General features: G+C 40.4%; 1 protein-coding gene and 1 non-coding gene across 8 annotated transcripts in view; both read right to left on the bottom strand.

Moving 5' to 3' along the window:
- Positions 1 to 2,245: 2,245 nt before the first annotated feature.
- LOC127492261 (small nucleolar RNA U3) lies at positions 2,246 to 2,454 on the bottom strand. The gene has a single exon (XR_007921399.3). It is a non-coding gene; the product is annotated as a small nucleolar RNA U3 (small nucleolar RNA).
- Positions 2,455 to 7,299: 4,845 nt separating this feature from the next.
- Positions 7,300 to 22,533, bottom strand: part of MTRF1 (mitochondrial translation release factor 1) — a 33,564-nt gene continuing 18,330 nt past the window's right edge. For 5 of the 7 annotated variants that reach the window (XM_017343503.4, XM_051850025.3, XM_089304103.1 and 2 more), the window contains 4 exons: positions 21,034 to 21,151; positions 16,724 to 16,860; positions 15,799 to 15,897; positions 7,300 to 7,439 (listed from right to left, as the gene is read on the bottom strand). In XM_017343503.4, coding sequence (XP_017198992.3) covers positions 7,326 to 7,439; positions 15,799 to 15,897; positions 16,724 to 16,860; positions 21,034 to 21,151 — 468 coding nt within the window. In that variant the 3' untranslated portion in view covers positions 7,300 to 7,325. The remainder of the gene's footprint in view (positions 7,440 to 15,798; positions 15,898 to 16,723; positions 16,861 to 21,033; positions 21,152 to 22,533) is intronic. The other 2 variants (XR_016213226.1, XR_016213225.1) reach the window with 1 other exon arrangement.

Here is a 22,533-nt window from a genome sequence, read left to right on the forward strand (position 1 = left end):
TTTGATTCCAGTTTCTTTGCTAGTCTTTGGGATGATTTAAGTACTTTAGTTAAAAATTCCCTAGGGTTGGCATTGTGGTGCATTGGGTTAAGGTGTCATTTGTGATGCTATCATTCCATATCAGAGTGCTGATTCAAGTCCTGGCTGAGAGATACACACAGAGAGAAAGAGAGGCAGAGAGAAGTCTTCCATCAGCTGATTCACTCCCTAATTGGCCGCAATGGCCAGAGCTGCACCGATCCAAAGCCAGGAGCCAGGAGCTTCCTCTGGGTCTTCTCATGTGGGTGCAGGGGCCCAATGACTTGGGCCATCTTCTACTGCTTTCCCAGGCCATACTAGAGAGTGGGTTGGAAGTGGAGCAGCCAGGACTTGAACCAGTGCCCATATGGGATGCCAGCACTGAAGGAGGTAGCTTTACCCACTATGCCACAGTGCCAGCCCTGGCAAAAATTTTAAATAACGGCTATAAGGCCTTTATTTCTGTATTTTCTATATACATGTATATGCATGAATGGTATACATAGTACCAAACTTTTAAAAAACTGTATACTCATAAATAACCCAATTTTCCAAGTTCATACAACTTTAATAATCCTTGATAAATAAAAACATTATTGGTTAATTAAAACAGACATATCTATTAAGACTAAATGTAATCCAGACAACTTCTGTCTCTATTAGCTGTTTAAGATTTGAGATAAAAGTTTATAAATGTACTTTTTAAGAATTCTGAAATTTCTTTTTTAAAAAAGAAATTTAATTTTCATTTTATTTAAAAGCGAGAGGGAAGAAGGGAGGGAAAGAGATCTTTTCCATCTGCTCTTTCCCCAAATGCCTACCAGGGCTGGTACAGGCCAATGTCAGGGGTCCAGACTTCAGTCTGGGTCTCACAGGTGGGTGTTAGGAACCCAAATATTTGAGCCATCATCTGCTGCATCCCAGAGTGTGCACTAGCAGGAAGCTAGATTGGAAGTACAGGAGCCAGGACTCCAATCAGGCACTGCTATATGGGATGCACATACCTCAAGTGGCATCTCAATGACTGTGACAAATGCCTGTGCCTTTAAAATCTTTTGTCACCTTTAATTCATAATGATCCATGATCCAATTTTGATCAAGTGTTTTAAACTCTGATATATCTAACAAACTCCCCAAAACCAAACAGAATATTCTAAACTGAGTCTTTTGACCTCAGACTAACTTTGGATATACCAGAGGACTTCTAGAATTTCAAAAGAGATACTAAGTTAGGCTTATTTGAAATGTTAAATTAATAAAAAAAAAAGTATTTTCAAACAAGAAATGATGTTCAACCTCTTACGAGTTATATTTCTAAGTTTTTTCACTGGGTGGATTCTTTGGCACAGGGCCATAGTCATGGCAGTTAGAAAAATACTATTAGAAAATATAATGCTTTCTCAGGGATGAGTATTCTTTGATTGCAAAGTGAGAGAGAATTTAATGTTACTGGACAAGCAATACAATCTGTTTGCACAGTTTAGTCTATATTCCAACACTTCCATTGCACATACCATACTCAGTCCTCAAGATTAATGGGATGTACTTATGGAATAATAAAAACTCAATTGGCTAAACTAATAGAAAGCTTTCTTCTCTTTTGGCCTATGGCTCTAATCTCAGTATTACTTAACCTTACATCTGCTCCTTCAGGTAAAAAGCCAGCTGTCATTCTTTGAAATGTTCCTGGCAGGCCTATGAGACTAAATGAAAGAGTCTACGAAACTGCTGTGATTAAAGGAGGTCTTACTTACTGTCAAGTGTAGAGCAGTTTGTAATTTGTAGAGCAGTCTTTTCACAGCATAACCCAGAGACAAAGCAACCTCATCACACAATCTTTAACCTGGTGATTATGTATCCCAGAAACATCTTCACAAAAATTGTTTCCAATGATGTTGGAACGTCAGGTTTATCAACAAACTCTGTGCTTCTAAACTATGGGATATGGACTCAGAGAAAAATTAAATAAGACTAACAGGTGGCTACCCAACCTGAATGGTTTACTGAAGACCATTTATTCAAGTTTACTAGATGCCTGGCAAGTAACTCACCAGACCTAGAAAAATTAAGCACACAGCATCAGGTCTCCAAGAATCATGAACTGGCTTTATAAGTACTCTCTCTCTCTCTCTCTCTCTCTCTCTCTCTCTCTCCATACACACACACACACACACCATGCACAGGTATCTTTGACTCCAGTGCTTTTCTATTTTTCCTTTAGATGGTGAGCGCTCAGTCGGCGTTCTCTCCCTCTTACTCTACTAACGGAGGAGAAAATCATCTACGGCAGATGTAGTTGCAGCGGAGCAACAAGAAGCGCCTGCTTCACACTCAGGAGGAAACACTACCCCTCCTTCTCATGGTTTCTGCAGCTCTACACACTCAAAGAAACTTCCCTAGTCACAAAATACAGACATGGTCCTTGAAAGAAGTCTTAATATATGCTACTTTCAAGAACAAATGCAACTGCTGTATTTGTGGCCACTCACCTATGTCTAGCACCTCTGGACTTCCTTGGTGGATATCCCCATTATAAGGGAATGATTGGGAAGCGCAACTTAATATGTTATCCCTCTTAGTATTTTTTGTTTGTTTGTTCTACTTAATACTTTTGGTTGAATACTGTAATCAATACACAATTATTCTTAAGTGCTGAAACTTAACTGAAAAGTGATTGCTGTTAAATATAAGAGTGGGAATAAGAGAGGGAAGAGATGTGCAATTCGGGACATGCTCAAACGGAAGAGTTAGAAACATACCAGGGGATTCCAATTCAATCCCATCAAGGTGGCATGTACCAATGCCATCTCACTAGTCCCAGTGATCAATTTCTGTTCACAATTGATCATAATGATAGGACTAAGAACCAAAGGGATCACATAAACAAGAATAGTGTCTGCAAATACTAGCTGACAGAATAAAAAAGGGAGAGAACGATCCAACATGGGAAGTGAGATACACAGCAGACCCATAGAATGGCAGATGTCCTAAACAGCACTCTGGCCTCAGAATCAGCCCTTAAGGCATGCGGATCCAGCTGAAAAGCCCATGAGAGTATTTCAGGCGTGGAAAGCCAAGACACTCTGGGGAAAAAAAAAAACCTAAATGAAAGATCTCCACGAGTGAGATCCCAGTGGAATGGGTCATCAAAGAAGGAGGTACCTTTCTCTGAAGGGAGGAGAGAACTTCCACTTTGACCATGGCCTTGTCTAAATATTATCAGAGTCGGTGAACTCAGGGGGCTTCCATAGCCTTGGCAGCTCATGACAAGAGCCTAGGGTGATTACTGAAGGCCATAAACAAGAGTGTCAATTTGTTAAGTCAACAACAGGAGTCACTGTGCACTTACTCCTCATGTAGGATCTTTGTCCTTAGTGTGCTGTACATTGAGATTTAATGCTATAACTAGTACTCAAACAGTATCTTTCACTTTATGTTTCTGTGTGGTAGCAAACTGTTGAAATCTTTACTTAATGTATGCTAAACTGATCTTCTGTATATAAAGAGAATTGAAAATGACTCTTGATGTGAATGGAAGGGGAGAGGGGAGGGTTGCGGGTTGGAGGGACGTTATGGGGGGGAAGTCATTGTAATCCATAAGCTGTACTTTGGAAATTTATATTCATTAAATAAAAGTTAAAAAAAATAAAAATAAATAAATAAATAAAAAAGAAAGAAACTATATTTTGTCTGAAAGAGGCCATTCCTATTTTTATGGTTTTCTGATATTACTAATCGAGACTCCTTTGACTCTTGATGACTCTGATGTCTTCATATACCTTACATCTTCATGTGATGAAACCCTAAGATCATCAATAAAAAGCATAGAATAAAAGACTCAGGATGACTTCACCAACCTCTTAGGTTGAACTGTGAGTAGTTCCAATAGTTCTGAATTATGGGACACTCTTTTTTTGTTTTTAAGATTTATTTATTTACTTGAAAGCCAGAGTTACACAGAGAGAGGAGAGGCACAGAGCGAGCGAGCGAGAGATCTTCCATCCATTGGTTCACTCCCTAGTTGGCCACAACGGCCAGAGCTGTGCCAATTGGAAGCACGGATCCAGGAGCCTTTTCCAGGTCTCCCACGTGGGTGCAGGGGCCCAAGGCCTTGGGACATCTTCTGCTGCTTTCCCAGGCCATGGCAGAAAGCTGGATCAGAAGTAGAGCAGCTTGAAATGGACTTGAAATGGTGCCCATACGGGATGCCGATGCCAGCCCTGCAGATGGTGGCTTTACCAGCTATCCCACAGCACCGGCCCCTGGGACACACTGAAGTGGCTTGTTGTTAGGGAAGTTCCACTGGAAACAAGATAATGACACTAAAACCAATCAATCAAATGATACTCATCACCTTAGGTAGTGTCCACCAAAGTCCTACACCAATATAATAACCCTAAAAACCTCTGAATGATTTGAAACTGTTTGAGACCACCAGTACTGGGTAGTACCTAATGGAACTCAGTGCCTCTGTGGAGCCAATCTTTGCCTCTAATTTTTACCCCAGTTGGATACGACATTGCACTTTGGTTTTCCAGGGACACAGGACCATGTTCCATCCATCCTTGATATTGTCCCTACTAACTTTCCACTCTAAAGGCCAAATGGGTTTGCTAAGTATTTCAGTGGTATGGCCATATACTTTCTGTGTTTCTTCCTTCTTTAGGACTTGAAGATGTAAATGCCCACATTAGAGGCATTAACCAAATTTACAAAATAAGCCTTTTTTTTTTTTTTTTTTTTTTTTTTTAAGATTTTACTTATTTATTTGAGAGGTAGAGTTACAGGCAGTGAGAGGGAGAGACAGAGAAAGGTCTTCCATCTGCTGGTTCACTCCTCAAATGGCCCCAACGGCCAGAGCTGAGCTGATCTGAAGCCAGGAGCCAGGATCTCCCTCTGGGTCTCTCCTACGAGTGCAGGGGCCTAAGAGCTTGGGCCATCTTCTACTGCTTCCCCAAGCCACAGCAGAGAGCTGGATCAGAAGAGAAGCAGCCAGGACCAGAACCGGCACCCATATGGGATGCTAGCACCAATGGTGGAGGATTAACCTACTGCGCCATAATGCTTCCCACCCAGTAAGCTTTAAATGACAGTCAACAAACATTAAGCTTGGTAAATACTGAAATTCCTTAACAAGAAAAGTGGTCTTGCAAAACCATGTAACATTCAACAGTATCACTGCCTCCCAAAGGGCACTTGTGCTATTACTCAGTTAGAATGTTGTTTCTATATACCTGATAAATCATTATCACCCCACCTGGTAAGCCATATGAAGAAACAGATTAATAAAATTAATTAATTAATAAAATAAATTAATAAACTTAAAAAATAAAGAGCTTTTCAAAATGGATTTGGGATGCTTCAAAAGAAAAGACGTACATGTCCCAAGTGGTTATTTGAAATAATGAACTTATGAGGGCCAACGCTGTGGCCCAGCAGGTTAAACCACTGCCTGCAGCACCAGCATCCCCTGTGGGTACTGGTTTGAGTCCCAGCCGCTCCACTTCCAAGCCAGCTCCATGTCAAAGCACCTGGGAAAGCAGTGGAAGATGGCTGACGTGCTTGGGCCACTGCACCCACATGGAGACGTGAATGAATCTCCTGGCTCTGGCTGATGTGGCCATTTGGAGTGAACCAGCGGATGGAAATCTCTCTCTTTCTCTCTGTAACTCTGCCTTTCAAAAATTAAATAAATCTTTTTTTAAGAAAAAGAAATATGAAGTTATGGTCCCCTTCACCCTTTGACTACAGGCATCTGGAATGATGAAATAATTACACTGTATTCGGAGATTCTGGATGCATATCCAAAGGATATTAGACTCTTCTTTTTTCATAAAATATTTATTTATTTATTTGAAAGGCAGAGTTACAGAGAGGCAGAAAGAGAGAGAGAGGTCTTCCATCCACTGGTTCACTCCCCAGATGGCTGCAATGGCCAGAGCTACACCGATCCGAATCCAGGAGCAAGGAGCTTCCTCTGGGTCTCCCACGCAGGTGCAGGGCCCAAGCACTTGGGCCATCTTCTACTGCTTTCCCAGGCCATAGCAGAGCTGGATCAGAAGCGGAGCAGGTAAAAGTGGCAGCTTTTTCTGCTACACCACAGCACCGGCCTCTAGAGTCTTCTCTAGGAACATGTTCACTATGTATAAGCATTCTTTTCTTATATTTAATTGGTCATGTAACTCCTGATCTCTCATAATGTTAAGATTCTAACAAAAGAATTTTTACTGCTCTGTAATAAATCAGTACTACTTCTTTATATAACTCTCTACTTTGCCTCTTTCTGTGAAAACACTCATTCAGAGCCATCTGAATGTGTTGTCTCTTAAACTGCAATTCCTAAGACTCCGACTATAGTTCCTTTGCAATTCCTGAACTTAAGTTGATCAACATATTTCTCTTTTCAAAGATGCATGCTTGTTTTCTACTTAAGGAGTTGAATATACAGGAAATTAAAAATAAGCCTTTAGGTCAAGAAATGTAATTCTGGGGGCTGGCACTGTGGCATAGTGGGTAAAGCCACTGCCTGCAGTGCTAGCATCCCATATGGGCACCAGTTCAGGTCCTGGCTGCACCACTTCCAATCCAGCTCTCTGCTATGGCCTGGGAAAACAGCAGAAGATGGACCAAGTGCTTGGGCCCCTTTACCTGCGTGGGAGATCCGGAAGAAGCTCCTGCCTCCTGATTCGGATCAGCCCAGCTCCGGCTGTTGTGGCCATTTAGGGAGTGAAACCATGGATGAAAGATTCTCTCTCTCTTTCTGCCTCTGCCTCTCTGTAACTCTACCTTTCAAATAAATAAATAAATCTTTAAAAAATATATGTAACTCTGATTCATTAAAATATAGGGCCGGGGCTGCAGCTCACTAGGCTAATCCTCCGCCTGTGGTGCTGGCACCCCGGGTTCTAGTCCCGGTTGGGGTGCCAGATTCTGTCCCAGTTGCTCCTCTTCCAGTCCAGCTCTCTGCTGTGGCCCGGGAAGGCAGTGGAGGATGGCCCAAGTGCTTGGGCCCTGCACCCACATGGGAGACCAGGAGAAGCACCTGGCTCCTGGCTTCGGATCAGCGCAGCGCCCCAGCCGCACCGTGCTGGCCGTAGCGGTCACTTGGAACCAACAGCAAAAGGAAGACCTTTCTCTCTGTCTCTCTCTCTTTCACTGTCTAACTCTGCCTGTCAATATATATATATATATTTGTATGTATAGTTTATTTATAGCTGCATCTTATGAATATACATTAAGACATCCATGCTTTAATGTACTTCTTGACACAGACCCATTTCATTATATAATAAGCAATAAATTAACATTTATTTAGCTGATTTGAGGTTTTCATCCAGAATTTCAATGATGGCTTCTTCATCTGCTGACTGAAGGAGTCTCTGAATTAGCTGATCCAGGCACTTCTCACCACATAAAAATTCCTGGTAGGAGACAAAGTTATTATGAAACTTGATTATTAGAAATAAAGAAGGGAGCCGACATGGTGGCATAGCAGGTAAAGCTGTTGCCTGCAGCACCTGCATCCCATATGGGTATTGGTTCGAGTCCCAGATGCTTCACTTCCAGCCTAGTTCCCTGCTAATGCAACTGACAGGGCAGCAAAAGATAGCCCAAGTGCTTGGGCCCCTGTACCCATGTGGGAATCCTGGAAGAAGTTTCTGGCTCCCAGCCTTGGATCAGTCTAGCTCCCGCTGTTGAGGCCATTTGGGGAGTTAACCAGCAGATGGAAGATCTTGATCTCTGTCTCTCCCTCTCAAATAAATTTATTTGAGAGGCAGTGTTAAAGAGTGGGAGAGGCAGAGGCAGAGACAGAGAGAAGTCTTCCATCCACCCTTCCACTGCTTTCTCAAGTTCATTAGCAGGGAGCTGGATTGGAAGTGGAGCAGCTGGGACTCAAACCTGCACCCATATGGGATGCCAGCACTGTAGGCAGCAGCTTCACCCGCTGTGCCACAGTGTTGGCCCCAAATAAATCTAAAAAAGAACAAGATAAAGCAAGAAAGGTAAGAAACAAAGAGTTTAGGGTATATTTATATCTTTTAAAAGATTATTTGAGAGCCAGAAAGAGGGGAAAACAGAGAGATAAAGACATACACACACAGCTCCTGTCTGCTGTCTCATTCCCCAAATGCCTGTAATGGCTGGGACTGGGCCAAGCTGAAGTTAGCATTGGGGACTTAATCCAGGTCTCCCACATGGGTGCCAGGGACCCATCAGCCTGAGCCATACCTGCTGTCCAAGGATCTGCATTATCAGGAAACTGGAATTGGAAGCAAAACCAGGATAAACACAGTCACTCTGATACGAGATCTGGGTGTTTTACCTGGTATATTAAGTGATGGAGCAAATGCCCACTCTCATTTCATTTCTTTACAGTCATTATTTAGTAACAACAAAGGATTGCTCATGTTTTATAATATAATAAGCACAATTGTTAACTTGAGAGGATTTACAATTTTTTCTGGCTTTTTATTTTGAAAAATGAATCCCAAAGAGTAAACAGAATTCTTCCTTTTTTCAAATTGCTTAAATTAGTATTTTGCCTTAAAATGAATCTTCTGAGATTTGTTTGGATACACCAAAACAAAGAAATCTGAACCAACTTGCGAAGCTGAACACCACCCTCTCTTGAAAATTCTTTTGCTTGACTTTTTTGAGAACACAATTCTAGGTTCCCAAACCATTTTGGGGAAGATACACTTGCTGAATTCTTTCTTCTTTTGTATGTTACAAAAATGGCTTTTCATTCTTGCCCTGAGAATTCTACCCTACTCACTCATATCATGTTATTTCCCTGCAACTAACTGAAATATCTCAGTCTGGCAGGTGTTTTGTTGACACATCCTCTGGATCTGGCTCAGACGGAGTCTACTCAGACTAATTCAGGTTTTCTTTCTTGTGTCAACTCTAGATTTAGATTATTTAATCTGTTACTAATTTATGAGTTTACTTATTATATTGGAAATACAATGGTTTTAAAATCTAAAAGTCTTGTGTAATCAAATAATATTTTTGTTGAAATATTTAGGGAAAAAGTTTCTTGAGGTTTGCAACTCATTTCCAAATGGTTCAACAGTAACATGGATGTTTACAGACAGAAGGAAGAGGTATAGAAGAAAGAGATGTCAAATATAGCAAATGTTAATAACAGTTAAACCCAGGTACAAGCTGTGAAGGGTTCACTGAAGAAGTCTTTAAACATTATATATGCTTGACAAATTTTAAAATATAAAGTTGAGAAAAAATTTTGCTATTATGATTACCTCCAAATAATTCCACTGGGTAAAAACTGTTTCATTTAGACTTCCTATAGTCTTCCCCACAGTTTCTCTCTGAAAAATGACTAAAATAATGAATTCAAGTACCCTTCTTGGGTAATAGAGTTGTTTGGATTAGTGAATTCACACATTCTTATATTTTAGAAATGCTCAAAATTTAGACATTGGCTTAATGGAAAGACTTTAATGCTGATATGTGGAACATAGAACACTGAAAGTTTTTACGTAAGTATGAACTAATATTATATTTAGTCTTGAATGGTCTTAAAGTTGAACTTTGGATAAGTACACATATTCATCTCTTGAGCTAAACCGTAAGGGAAATGATATGTTTTATTTATTTATTTAATTTATTTATTTATTTTTTATTTTTTGACAGGCAGAGCGGACAGTGAGAGAGAGAGAGACAGAGAGAAAGGTCTTCCTTTGCCGTTGGTTCACCCTCCAATGGCCGCCGCGGCCGGCGCACTGTGGCTGGCGCACCGCGCTGCTCCGATGGCAGGAGCCAGGAGCCAGGGGCTTTTCCTGGTCTCCCATGGGGTGCAGGGCCCAAGTACCTGGGCCATCCTCCACTGCACTCCCTGGCCACAGCAGAGAGCTGGCCTGGAAGAGGGGCAACCGGGACAGAATCCGGCGCCCTGACCGGGACTAGAACCCGGTGTGCCGGCGCCGCTAGGCGGAGGATTAGCCTAGTGAGCTGCGGCGCCGGCCGGAAATGATATGTTTTAATATCTTTGTATTCCTCAAAACACCAGCGTATAGCAAAACTAACAGAAAACAAAAGTATTTATGACATAATCTTAAAATTAAGAATGTCATTTTGAATATAATAGGAAATTGCTTATAAAATAAATACACCTGGAGCTCACATTATTATAGTATCATCAAGGTGCTTATATCTTTTGATATAAAAGGGATCATTACTTTTTTTTTTAAGAGCTATTTATTTATTTGAAAGTCAGAGTTACACAGAGAAAGGAGAGGCAGAGAGAGAGAGAGAGGTCTTCCATCTGCTGGTTCACTGCCCAATTGGCCACAATGGCTGGAGCTGCACCAATCTGCAGCCAGGAGCCAGGAGCTTCTTCCAGGTTTCCCACGTGGGTGCAGGGCCCAAGGGCTTGGGCCATCTTTTACTGCTTTCCTAGGCCACAGCAGAGAGCTGGATTGGAAGTGGAGTAGCCAGGACTTGAACTGGCACCCATATGGGATGCCAGCACTGCAGGCAGCAACTTTACTTACTACACCACAGCACCGGCCCCAGGTATCATCACTCTTGATAATAATCACAACACATTCAGAGTTCAGTTGAATTTTAAAAAGTGCTAGATGGGCTGGCGCTGTTGTGTAGTAAGTTAAGACTCCACCTGCAGTGCCGGCATCCCATATGGGCACCTGTTTGAGTCCTGGCTGCTCCACTTCCGATCCAGTTCTCTGCTAACGGCCTGGGAAAGTGACAGAGGATGGCCCAAGTGCTTGGGCCTCTGCACCCACATGGGAGACCCAGAAGAAGCTCCTGGCTTCAAATCAGCACAGCTCCAGCCATTGTGGCCATTTGGGGAGTGAACCAGCAGATGGAAGACCTTGCTCTCTCTCTCTCTCTCTTTCTGTAACTCTGCCTCTCAAATAAATAAATACATCTTTAAAAAGAAAAGTGATAGAGATATGAATATCAAAGGTGAATGAGTTATAGTTTGTAACTTTCAGAAGCTAACAATCTAGTGGGAGAGATAGATTAAGTAAATAAACATCATAAAACAATTAAATCAATTAAAAAATAATGGAGAAGAGACCAAAGGTTGGGAAGAGTTATTCACTTTGACAAGAAAGTGGCACCCAGCACAGAATCAGTTATGAAGAAAACATTTGAATTGAATCTTAAAAATAGCAGCAGCAGCAGCAGCAGCAGTAGTAGTAGTAGTAGCAGTGATCATCATCATCATGGGGCTGGCATTGTGGAGACACCAGCATCCCATACTGGAGTGTTCTTTTGAGTCCTGGCTATACTGCTTTTGATCTAGCTTCCTGCTAATGTGCCTGGGAAGGCAGAATATGAACCAAGTACTCCCTTGGCATCCGTGTAGGAGACTAGGATGGAATTTCTAGCTCCTGGCTTCAGCCTGGCCCAGACCTGGCTGTTGCAGCCATTTGAAGGGTAAACCAGTGGATGGAAGATCTCTCTCTCTCTCTCTCTACCTTTCAAATAAATAAAAAGTCTACTTAAAAAAAAAAAAAAACAGAATAGTATTTCCTCAAATAAATGAGGCATTTCAATAAAAAGATTAAGTATGAAAATAGGCACAGATGGGCCGGCACCGTGGCTCACTTGGTTGATCCTCCACCTGCAGCGTTGGCATCCCATATGGGCGCCGGGTCCTAGTCCCGGTCGCTCCTCTTCCAGTCCAGCTCTCTGCTGCGGCCTGGGAGGGCAGTGAAGATGGCCCAAGTGCTTGGGCACCTACACCTGCGTGGGAGACCAGGAAGAAGCACCTGGCTCCTGGTTTTTGGACCGGTGCAGTGCCGGCTGTGGTGGCCATTTGGGGGGTGAACCAACAGAAGGAAGACCTTTCTCTCTGTCTCTCTCTCACTGTCTATCTCTATCTGTCAAATAAAAAAAAAAAAAAAAAAAGAAAATAGGCACAGAAACACATACATTTAAAGTCCAGGGCAAGGGGAAATTTCCAATAAAAGTGGAATAAAAAGCAGGAGGTAAGACTGATGCTAAGAAATCTGTATAAAGACTTTGAGAAATAGAATAAAAATGTGAAACAATGTATTACATGGTAATCTGTCTAGGTAAATAAAAATAATGTTAAGGAGAATTCATAAGAATATCAAGTGATCTCACAGAACCCAAGCAGAGGAATGTACAAGCTACTACTACCTCCCTGGGAACTCATGAATAAATGAGCCTGGGTCTTCATGTCATTGGGATCCTTCCTATCAGTTTCTTATTTTTGCTTTTCTCAATATCTCAACTTTATTCTTCTCTCACTGAAGATTGTTTTCTCCTTAAGGCTACAAATGTGGCTTCTGTCCTCTATAAGCATTACATACTGCAGCTGTAGCCACTAAGAAAGACAGTTCAAAAGCAACTCCAGTTCAACAATCCTGGGAAGGAACACATTGGCTGGGGCTATTCAGATGTCCACCCCCAAACAAATCAATTGTCAGGATTATGATCACATCACATCATAGCTACTTCATCAGGAACTATGTGGATGGAGCATAAAGAAGGGCAAGCTCTAGAACAAGGGAGGAGATCTGAGCAAAATGTCCCAAAGATGTTCACTTTCTTTCCTGTCCACCTCGTCTGTCTTTCCACTATCTGTTGCCCTGTAGTTAAGATTCTTATCACTCTTTCAGGCTTACTTATAATGATTCACTCCTAAATTAGTCATTTCTACTAGTCTCTTTACTGGCCTTCATACAGATTTTTTTTAATTTAAAAAATTTACTTTTAATTGACTAATAATAATTACAAATACACTTCAGTTTATGATGAGTTTATTTTCCAGTAAACCCATAATTATTAGAAAATATGATAAATAAAAAATGCATTTATACCTAGTTTACTGAACACCATAGCTTCACTTAGCCTACCCTAAATGTGCTGAAAACAGTTATACCAGCCTATAGTTGCACAAAATCATCTAATAACTAGCCTACTTTATAATAAAGTGTTAAATAGCTCATGTAATTTACTGACTACTATTTGAAAGGAAAAAACAGAGTTGCCATATGGATGTACTTTTACACCATTGTAAGTTGAACCACCATAAGTTGGGAACTATATATATATTCATGGGGTGCATTGTTATGTTTTGATATATGTTTTCAGTGGGGAATAATGAAATCAGGCTGATTTACAAATCACTCATTTATCTATTATTTGTAGTGAAAATATTTAAAATATACTATTTAAGCAATTTTGAAATATACAATATATTATTTATTATAGTCATCATTCTGCATAATAGATCAATAAAGAGTATTCCTTCTGTCGAACTGAAACTGTACCCTTTGATAAATTTTCCCTATTCCCTTCCTGCCCCCTTCATAGATTTTCATGTTTTACTGCTTTTTACCCATGTTGTTTTCAAATCATTTCTTTTTTAATAATTTAGACTATTTTTCTTTCTTTCCAAGAGGCTGGTTAGTGATTACTGAAACCCATCAATATAATCTTCCTAATTACTTCTGAGTCTGGTATGCTAGCTTAGATGGTAATACATACGAATATTACAGCAAAACTCAGATATTTTATAACCAAAAAGGCCAATTACCATGCCTCTGTTCCATGACAGAACAGTACACTACATACCTTTATGCCTATCCAAAAGATACCAGAGGCCATAACAATGTGGCTGTCACTGGGAAACTGACACCATGACCAGAAAAACTGAAAGACTATGGAATCATTAGAAGAATACAGCCGAACATATTTGGCTACTACTGTGTTTCCTGGGGAAAATGAAGTTAGCAAATATTTTTTCTTCCTACACAGCTCCTACATCCTATACAACATAGACTTACACTACTAAGGAGACAGAGGTAGTGGCATAATATACATGAAATTTATAAATATATTAAAAACATAAACATTCTCCTTGTCAAACCAGAACTTTGAGTATAGAATGGGACAGAATCAAGTGTAAGAACCAACGCAAAGGGTCAAAACTTTCTGTATCCTGCCTTTTCCATATAGTGTTCCACAGGAACTGGTTCATTTTCCCCTTCACTGGCAGCAAAAGGAGAATTTTCCAGTGCTTCGTCATTAATGTACTAATGTCAAAAAGTCCTGGCTAGTCAGGATTCAGGCAGGCAGATGTTCAACCCAGCAGCTTAATTATAACACCTGAATCTAATGAAAGAGACATACAGAATGCACATTTTTGTGGTGCACAGAATTCTAAGGTGCCTTCTGGCGCACACACCATGTATAATTCCCTCTCCTGGGGTAGGCACTGTGGCGTAGTAGGTTAAGCATCTGTTTGCGGTGCTGGAATCTCATATGGATGCTTGTTCATGTCCCAGCCGCTCCTCTTCCAATCCAGCTCTCTGCTTATGGACTGGGAAAGTAGTGGAAGATGGCCCAAGAGCTTTGGTCCCTGCAGCCACCATGGGAGACCCAGAAGACACTCCTGGCTCCTGGGTTCAGATTAGTTGGTTCTGAGTTAATTAAAAACTCAACCAGGTGGGGTTAACCTAGCCAGGCAATCCTTAAAAAGGCTTGAGTTATTCCTGCAAAGAGAGATTCAAAGTGGGAGAGGGCAGCTGGAGGGAGCCACACAGTAAGTAACTTCCATGGCAGGAACCAAGAACAGCCTTCAGTGTACTGCCACCTAGAGAATGGGGCCTCAGTACTGCCACTAAGGCAATGGATTCTTCTGACCACCACATGAGTTTGAAAGAAGACCTAAGTTTAAGGAAAGTGTGCAGCCCAGTAAACACCTTTATTTCAACCTTGTGAAACTGAGCAGAACTAATCTCAACTGTACCCAGATTTCTGACCTATGGAAATCATGGGACAATGAATGGGTATTGTATTAAGCTGCTAAGTTTGCAGTAATTTACCTGGCAATAGAAAAATTATTTTAAAGATTTATTTATTTATTTGAAAGTTATACAGTTATATATGATTGAAGTTATACATGTTTGAAGAGTTATACAGGCAGAGAAGGAGAGGCAGAGATAGAGAGAGAGAGAGAGAGAGAGTCTTTCTGGCTCATGGCTTCGGATCAGCGCAGATCTGGCCATTGTGGCCAGTTGGGGAGTGAACTAGCAGATGGAAGATTCTCTCTCTGCCTCTCTTTCTCTCTCTATGTAACTCTGACTTTCAAATAAAGAAGTAAATCTAAAAAAAAAAAAAAAAAAGTCATGTGAACAGTTTAAAAAAATAATAAGTGGAGCAGCCAGGACTCAAACTGGCACCAGCTACACCACAGTGCCAGAATGACAGGGGGAGAGCATAAATTGTCCATTTGCTGGCTCACTCTCCAAATGGGCACAATAGCCAGGTGTGTATCAGGCTAAAACCAGCAGCCAGGAACTCCATCTGGGTTACTCACGTGGGTAGCAAAGATGCAAGTACTTGGGCTATCATTAGCAGGAAGCTGGACTAGAAGGGGAGCAGCTGGGACTTCAACTAGCACTCCCAAATGGGATGCCGGTGCCTCAGATGGTGAGGCAAGCCACTGCAACACAATGCCACATTTTGATGCCCTTTTCCACATTTGATGCCCTTTTGTATATGTATATTGAATATATGCTAACACATTATGACTGAATAAAAAGAATTTGGAACTTAAAAAGATGGCTGTTTCAGACTGGCATAAAGATCTTATTTCTTATCTGCAAACAAACATGTTTGTAAATTTTAGGGTACTAATATAAACTGGCTTAATGATTTTAAATTGGTAATATTTTACATATAACTCTCTAGAATTTGACTATACTGTCTTTGAAAATTAAGGATATATGAAGAATATTCAGTAAATATTACCTTAATGTCACGAACTTCATATGATATCCTGTGGTCAGTGACTCTATCCTGGGTGAAATTATATGTCCGAATTCTCTCTGACTGGGCTCTGGTTCCCACCTGCACCACAGCAAAAGCAATTCATATTTTAAGTTTATAATAACCTTCATTACAAATGAATCTACTTAAAAGTAGATTTCCTGTTACCAGTTTAAGTATTTTCTTATAGTCATATATATAAACTAACAAAGAAGCATGAGCAGAGCTTCATGTTTAAGACTATAGGTTTGTAGCATTTAGTTATGGAATTAAAGTGGATGTTTCTTTGATACTCCAAACTCCAAATATATTGGGACTGGCATTGTGGCACGAGTTAAACCACTGTCTGCAATGCCAGCATCTCATATCAGGGTACTGGTTTACATCCTGGTTACTCTACTTCTGATCTAGCTCCCTGCTACAGTACCTGGGAGGGCAGCAGAAGATGGCTCAAGTACTAGGGCCTCTACTGCCCATGTGGGAGACCCAGGATAGAGTTCTTCCACTGCTCTCTCTCTCTCATATCCTCTCTTTGCTTTTCAAATAAAGATAACATTTTTATAAAAAGAAAAACAACATAGGTTTTTAAATTAAAAAATCTGAAAATGTCAACTTCCAAAGAATTTTTGTCTTTTATGACAATTATGATATAAACACTGATAGGAAATACCTAGGAATTCATGTTTAATTTCTACATCTTTCACCCACTCATTTGCAAACTGGCATGCCCAATTTAGCCATAATTTGTCAATATACATGCTTATAAGTTATTGCTTACATAAAAATGAGTACATTTCCCTATGCTCTAAGACATTTCAATTTGATCAAGAACAAACATTACATCTCCTACATAAAATAATGATTTTTTATCCAGAGTTACTAAACGATTACAGGAAATGAATCTTACCTGCAGTTTTCTAGCACTTTGTTGTTGACACTTGTCTTTCTCAATAATCTGCTGATAGAGTCTAGCTCTCAACACATGCAAAGCTATTTCCTTATTTTTTATCTGTGAGCGTTCTTGTTGGCATTCTACTACTAGTCCTGAAAAATAAGAAGGATCAGAGATTAACTATAGTCTCCACAGTCCAAATTAAGATAGATCGGAAGAACATTGAAAAGGAAAGGCTAACCAGGAAAAGATCACAAAACATACAAAAATCTTAGATTCAGCATACCCAGCATACCTCAGGACCTGTGCCTGGGTTTTGATGATCAAAGCTGTAGATGGCTATTTAAATTCTGGTTGAGAAGACAGAGCAGATGGTTACACACAGGTTGAGCAGTCCTATTCTGAAAACCCAACACTCAAAATCCTAAACTCTTTGAGCACTGATATAACACTTAAAGAGTATTGGAGCACTTCAGATTTTTAGATTAGGGATACTCAACCAGTAAAGTCTATATAAATATTGCTAAATCTTCAAACTCCAAAATTTGAAATACTCCTAGTCCTAAGCATTTCAGATAAAAGATACTCAACCTATATTTTCATTCCCTGAGCTCCGACTCTCCCTCCTTAGTTCACGTTTTAACTGACAGGGAAAAAATACACATACTTAAAGAATACCATATGATATCTCAATACATGAACACATTGAGTAAAGTTGAAATTGGTTTTGGGGCCGGCACTGTGGCGCAATGAGTTTAAGCCCCAACTTGCAGTGCTGGCTCCACATATGGGCACCGGTTCAAGTCCCTGCTGCTCCACTTCTGATGCAGCTCTCTGTTATGGCCTGGGAAAGCAATGGAAGATGGCCCAGGTCCTTGGGCCCCTGACTCACATGGGAGACCCAGAGGAAGCTCCTGGCTTTGGATCAGCTCAACTCTGGCCATTTCAGTCATTTGGGGAGTGAGGCAGCAGATGGAAGACTTCTCTTTCTGGCTCTACCTCTCTCTCTAACTCTGTCTTTCAAATAAATAAATCTTAAAAAAATAAAAAGGATGCTGGGAAAGATTTTAAAAATAAATTAATTGGTTTAAACAAACCTTAAAAAAATTTAAAAAAATAAATATACTTTATACAAAAATCCTCTCAAGATGGATAAAAGAACTAAATCTAAGACCTGAAACCATCAAATTACTAAAGAACAATGGGGAAACTCTGCAAGACATTGGCATAGGGAAAGATTTCTTGGAAGAGACCCCAGAAGCATAGGCAATCAAAGCTAAAATTGACAAATGGGATTACATTAAGCTGAGAAGTTTTTGCACTGCAAAAGAAACACTAAGCAAAGTGAATAAACAGTTGACAGAATGGAAGAAAATATCTGCAAACCACACAACTGATAAAGGGTTAATTTCCAGAATCTATAAAGAGCTCAAGAAATTCACCAACAACAAAACAAACAATCCAGTTAAGAAATGGGCAAAGGACTTGAACAGGCTGTTTTCAAGAGAAGAAAACCAAATGGCCAAGACACTTGAAAAAAATGCTCAGGATCACTAGCCATCAGGGAAATGCAAATCAAAACCACAATGAGGTTTTACCTCATCCCAGTTAGAATGGCTCTCATACCCAAATCAACAAACAACAAATGCTGGTGAGGATGTGGGGGAAAAGGTATCCTAATCCACTGTTGGTGGGTTCAGCCACTGTGGAAGATACTATGGAGATACCTCAGAAATCTGAATATAGACCTACCATATATCCAGCCATCTCCCTCCTGGGAATTTACCCAAAGCAAAAGAAATCAGGATATTAAAGAGTTATCTGTAGGGGCTGATGCTGTAGCACAGCACGTAAAGCTGCAGCTTGCAGTGCCGGCACCCCATGTGGGTGCCGGTTCAAGACCTCGCTACTCCATTTCTGATACAGCTGTTGCAGCCATCTGGGGAGTAAACCATCGGATAGAAGAACTCTCTCTGCCTCTTCTCTCTCTGTGTAACTCCTTCTTTCAAATAAATAAATAAATCTTAAAAAAAAAAAGAAAGTAAGCATCCATGTCTTATTTCAGATCTTAGAAAAACTCAGTTTTCCCCACTCAGTATGATCTTAGCTGTTGGAACGCTGTATATATTGAAGTATATTCCTAATTGATTCTACCAAATGAACTCATAGAGTACTACTTGGATAAGCAGCAAATGCTATTTACCTGTTCATTATACAAAAACAGTAAAGATTAGTTTTGCCAAAATACAAATATTTAAAAGAGGAAAAGAGAACCAAAATATTCACCTACCATATTAAGAAGTTAATATGTAATCTCTATAATTACTTAATCAGAAGAGCACTATTTGCCTATTATTTAGAAATAATTATCAGAAATTATCAGAAAAATAGCTAAAAGAATTTAAAATTGTTGTCTCTAGGAAATAGGAATTTAAGTAGGAGGAAGATGAGTGGGGGAGAGGTAAAATGTTCAAGGAGCTTCTGTTTGTTGACACAGGACTTTACCATTGTGCTTTTAAAGGCATATGCATGTAACATGAAAAAGGAAAGAAAAAGCAAAAAAGATTTTTTTTTGTAATCTAAAAATGATAGAAATATTTTAAATTACATTAAAGGACTACAGATCTATTTCGTGGTAAATCAAAATTACCAACATTCAGCTAGCAGTTAATGCATAAGGCAACAAAAGATCCCTAGCAGTGACATATCCAATACTGGTTCTGTGTTTCACTTGTACTTAGGCTAGAGCAATTCTGGACACTCACTCCTGTTCAGCATGACCAAGGCAGCTTCTCTGAATCGGTCTGGCCACCATCTGCATACTCTGTGAGAGATACCCATCCTAATCGAAGGAGAATGTGAACACAACAGGGACCTCAGATCAACAATCCCAGTGACAACCTTTAGTGCTTTGTGTAAGGAACCACACACTACCATAGGACTATTTCCTTTCAAATGCTAAATGGTTTTATAAGACATGAAAAAAAGTATAAAAGCAATGGATGGGCCTTTGGCACAGCACTTAAGATGCCAGTTAGGAGGCCTATATCCCATACTGGAGTGCCTAGGTTTAAGTCCTGCTCTGTTCCAAATTCCAGATTCCTGCTAATGTGATGGCTCAAATGGTGGGTCCCTCCCACTTTTGTGTGAGACCTGGATTGAGTTCCTGGCTTTTCCACTTTTTTTATATTTTTAAATTTTTTTATTTACTTGTTACTCAGTTTTCTAATAATTTTCTCTACTCTAATCATTATATAATGAAAGTAGCCCCACTCCCTAAGTTGTCTTTTGCTTTTTTTATTTACTTGAAAGGCAGAGTTACAGATAAAGAAGGAAAGACAGAGTGAGAGTCAGAGTGAGAGTGAGAGTGCGAGTGAGAGAGAGAGAGGTCTTCTATCCGCTGGTCCGCTTCCCAAATTGCCGCAATGGCAAGGGCTGGACCAGGTAGAAGTCAGGAGCCAGAAGTTTCTTCTGGGTCTCCTATGTGGGTGGCAAGGGTCCAAGCACCCGGGCCATCCTCCACTGCCCTCCCAGGTGCAACAGGAAATTGGATCAGAAGTGGAACAGCCAGGACCCTAACCGGCACCTCTGTGGAATGCTGGCACTGCAGGCAGCAGCTTAACCTGCTATGCCACCACACTGGCCCTCCGGCTCTTCTTTTGATCTGGCCACGTTCCAGCCATTGCAGGCATTTCAAGGCTGAACCAGTGGATGAGAGTTTTCTATGTCTGTCTGTATGTGAAGTGAATAAATAAATTTTAAAAATGCATATTTTAGGGGCAGGTGCTGTGGTGCAGTGGGTTAACGCCTTGGCCTGAAGCTTTGGCATCCCATATGGGCGCCAGTTCTAGTCCTGGCTGATCCTCTTCCAGTCCAGCTCTCTGCTACAGCCTGGGAAAGCAGCGGAGGATGGCCCAAGACCTTGGGCCTCTGCACTTTCGTGGGAGACCAGGAAGAAGCTCCTGGCTCCTGGCTTCAGATCGGTGCAGCTCCAGCTGTTGCAGCCATCTGGGGAGTGAACCAGTGGATGGAAGTCCTTTCTCTCTGTTTCTACCTCTCTCTGTAACTCTGTATTTCAAATAAATAAAATAAATCTTTAAAAAAAGAGCCAAAAATGCATATTAAAAATAAGCACCTAACTCCTGCTTCTGATCAGCCTAGCTCCAGTTGTTGCAGCCATTTGGGGAATGAGCCAGTGGATGGAAGACCTCTCTCTCTCTCTGCCTTTATTTCTGCCTCAGTGTAACTCTGCCTTTCAAATGAATAAATAAATCTTAAAAAAAAAAAAAAAGAAAGAAAGTACAAATGCAAAGGGACTTCCTTACCTGTGGGGATATGGACAAGTCTGACAGCACTGTCTGTTGTATTAACATGCTGCCCTCCTGCTCCTTTGGCTCTAAATGTATCTATTCGCAAATCTTTGGGATCCACTTTCACATCTACCTAGAACAAAAGGCGCAGCATAAGTAAATTCTGCACTCCATGAATACATTAATACTAAATTCAGCCCAAACTCTTTCAAATCAACTGCCAAAGAGGAGAGAGAACGAACACTAAAGAAAGAACTATAACCTCTATTCCTGTAGGATTATGAGACCATTGGGTTAAGTAATCTTTCATAAGGTTCATCATTCACTATCCCACAGTTAGATTAAATATAACATACAAACTATATTAAAAAATACATCAGAGAGTATGTATGTTTATTACTGTTGATTCTTACTGTTTCTGGAACCACTATTTGCAAGTTTGCCTACTCATGAAATTTATTTGAATGTCTTAAACCAGTATCTATGGCATTTTGACTGTCACTTGCAGAACATTGAGAAATTTGAGTTGCTCTACATTGGTACATTCCTAGCTGAAATTGGACAAGGTGACATTCCGCCTTTCTGTTTCAGCCCACTTACAGAGGTGACCAAGGAATAGAGATGTAAAGGACAGGACCATGTAGTTGAAGATACCCCAGCTCGCAGTGGGTGTTTGAAGTGATGGTTAGGATGCTGCTAAGGATTCCAGCACCTGTCTGGGAATGAGTCCCAGCTCTGCTTCTAGTTCTGGGCTCCTGTCAATGCACACCCTGAGAGGCAACAGGTGATGGCTCAAGTATTTGAGTCCCTATCACTCACCTGGGAGATTCAGATTGAATTCCAGGCTCCAGGCTTTGGCCTGGCCTAGCCCTAACTGCTGGGACCATGTGGGGAGTGAACTACTGGTTAGAAAAATATCTCTCTGTCCCTTTCTTTCTCTCTTTTTCCCTTTCAAATAAATGAAAATAAATATAAAGTAAAAAAGAAGCTCCATCTATGGGGCCAGTTGAATGGGGTTTGAATCCCAACTGGTATCTGTGGGGCAGCCTGAGGCAAGTTACTTGATACTTCTGAGCTTCATTTTCTCTTTTGTAAACAAACCCATCTACCAGGAAGGGTTATTTTTGTGATATGAAACAAGATTATAATCTATGTGAGATATGTGTATGTGTATCTATAAACATTGATTTACTAAATACTGAACCATTACTCCTAACATTGACGTAGCAAATACTAAACCACTGCTCCTAAATGGTTCAGTATTCTTAGAGGGATCTTCAAAAAGTTCATAATGTATCATGAAAAACTATGCATGAATTTCAAAATTTTTATGTACCAAAATCAACATATTTTCATTTCATTTTCCATGAATTTTTTTAAACACCGTCATATACCACTTAGTTGGTTGTTCTTTTGTAGGTTTCCTCTAAAATGACTAATATACAATGGAGAAACAGATTATACAACTTTTGTTAAAATATACTTGTGTTGGCTACCTTAAAATTTCAATTAACA

Source organism: Oryctolagus cuniculus, chromosome 9 (genome assembly GCF_051225735.1).
Source record: "Oryctolagus cuniculus isolate XC-2025 breed Fujian yellow rabbit chromosome 9, ASM5122573v1, whole genome shotgun sequence".
NCBI classification, from domain to species: Eukaryota; Metazoa; Chordata; class Mammalia; order Lagomorpha; family Leporidae; genus Oryctolagus; species Oryctolagus cuniculus.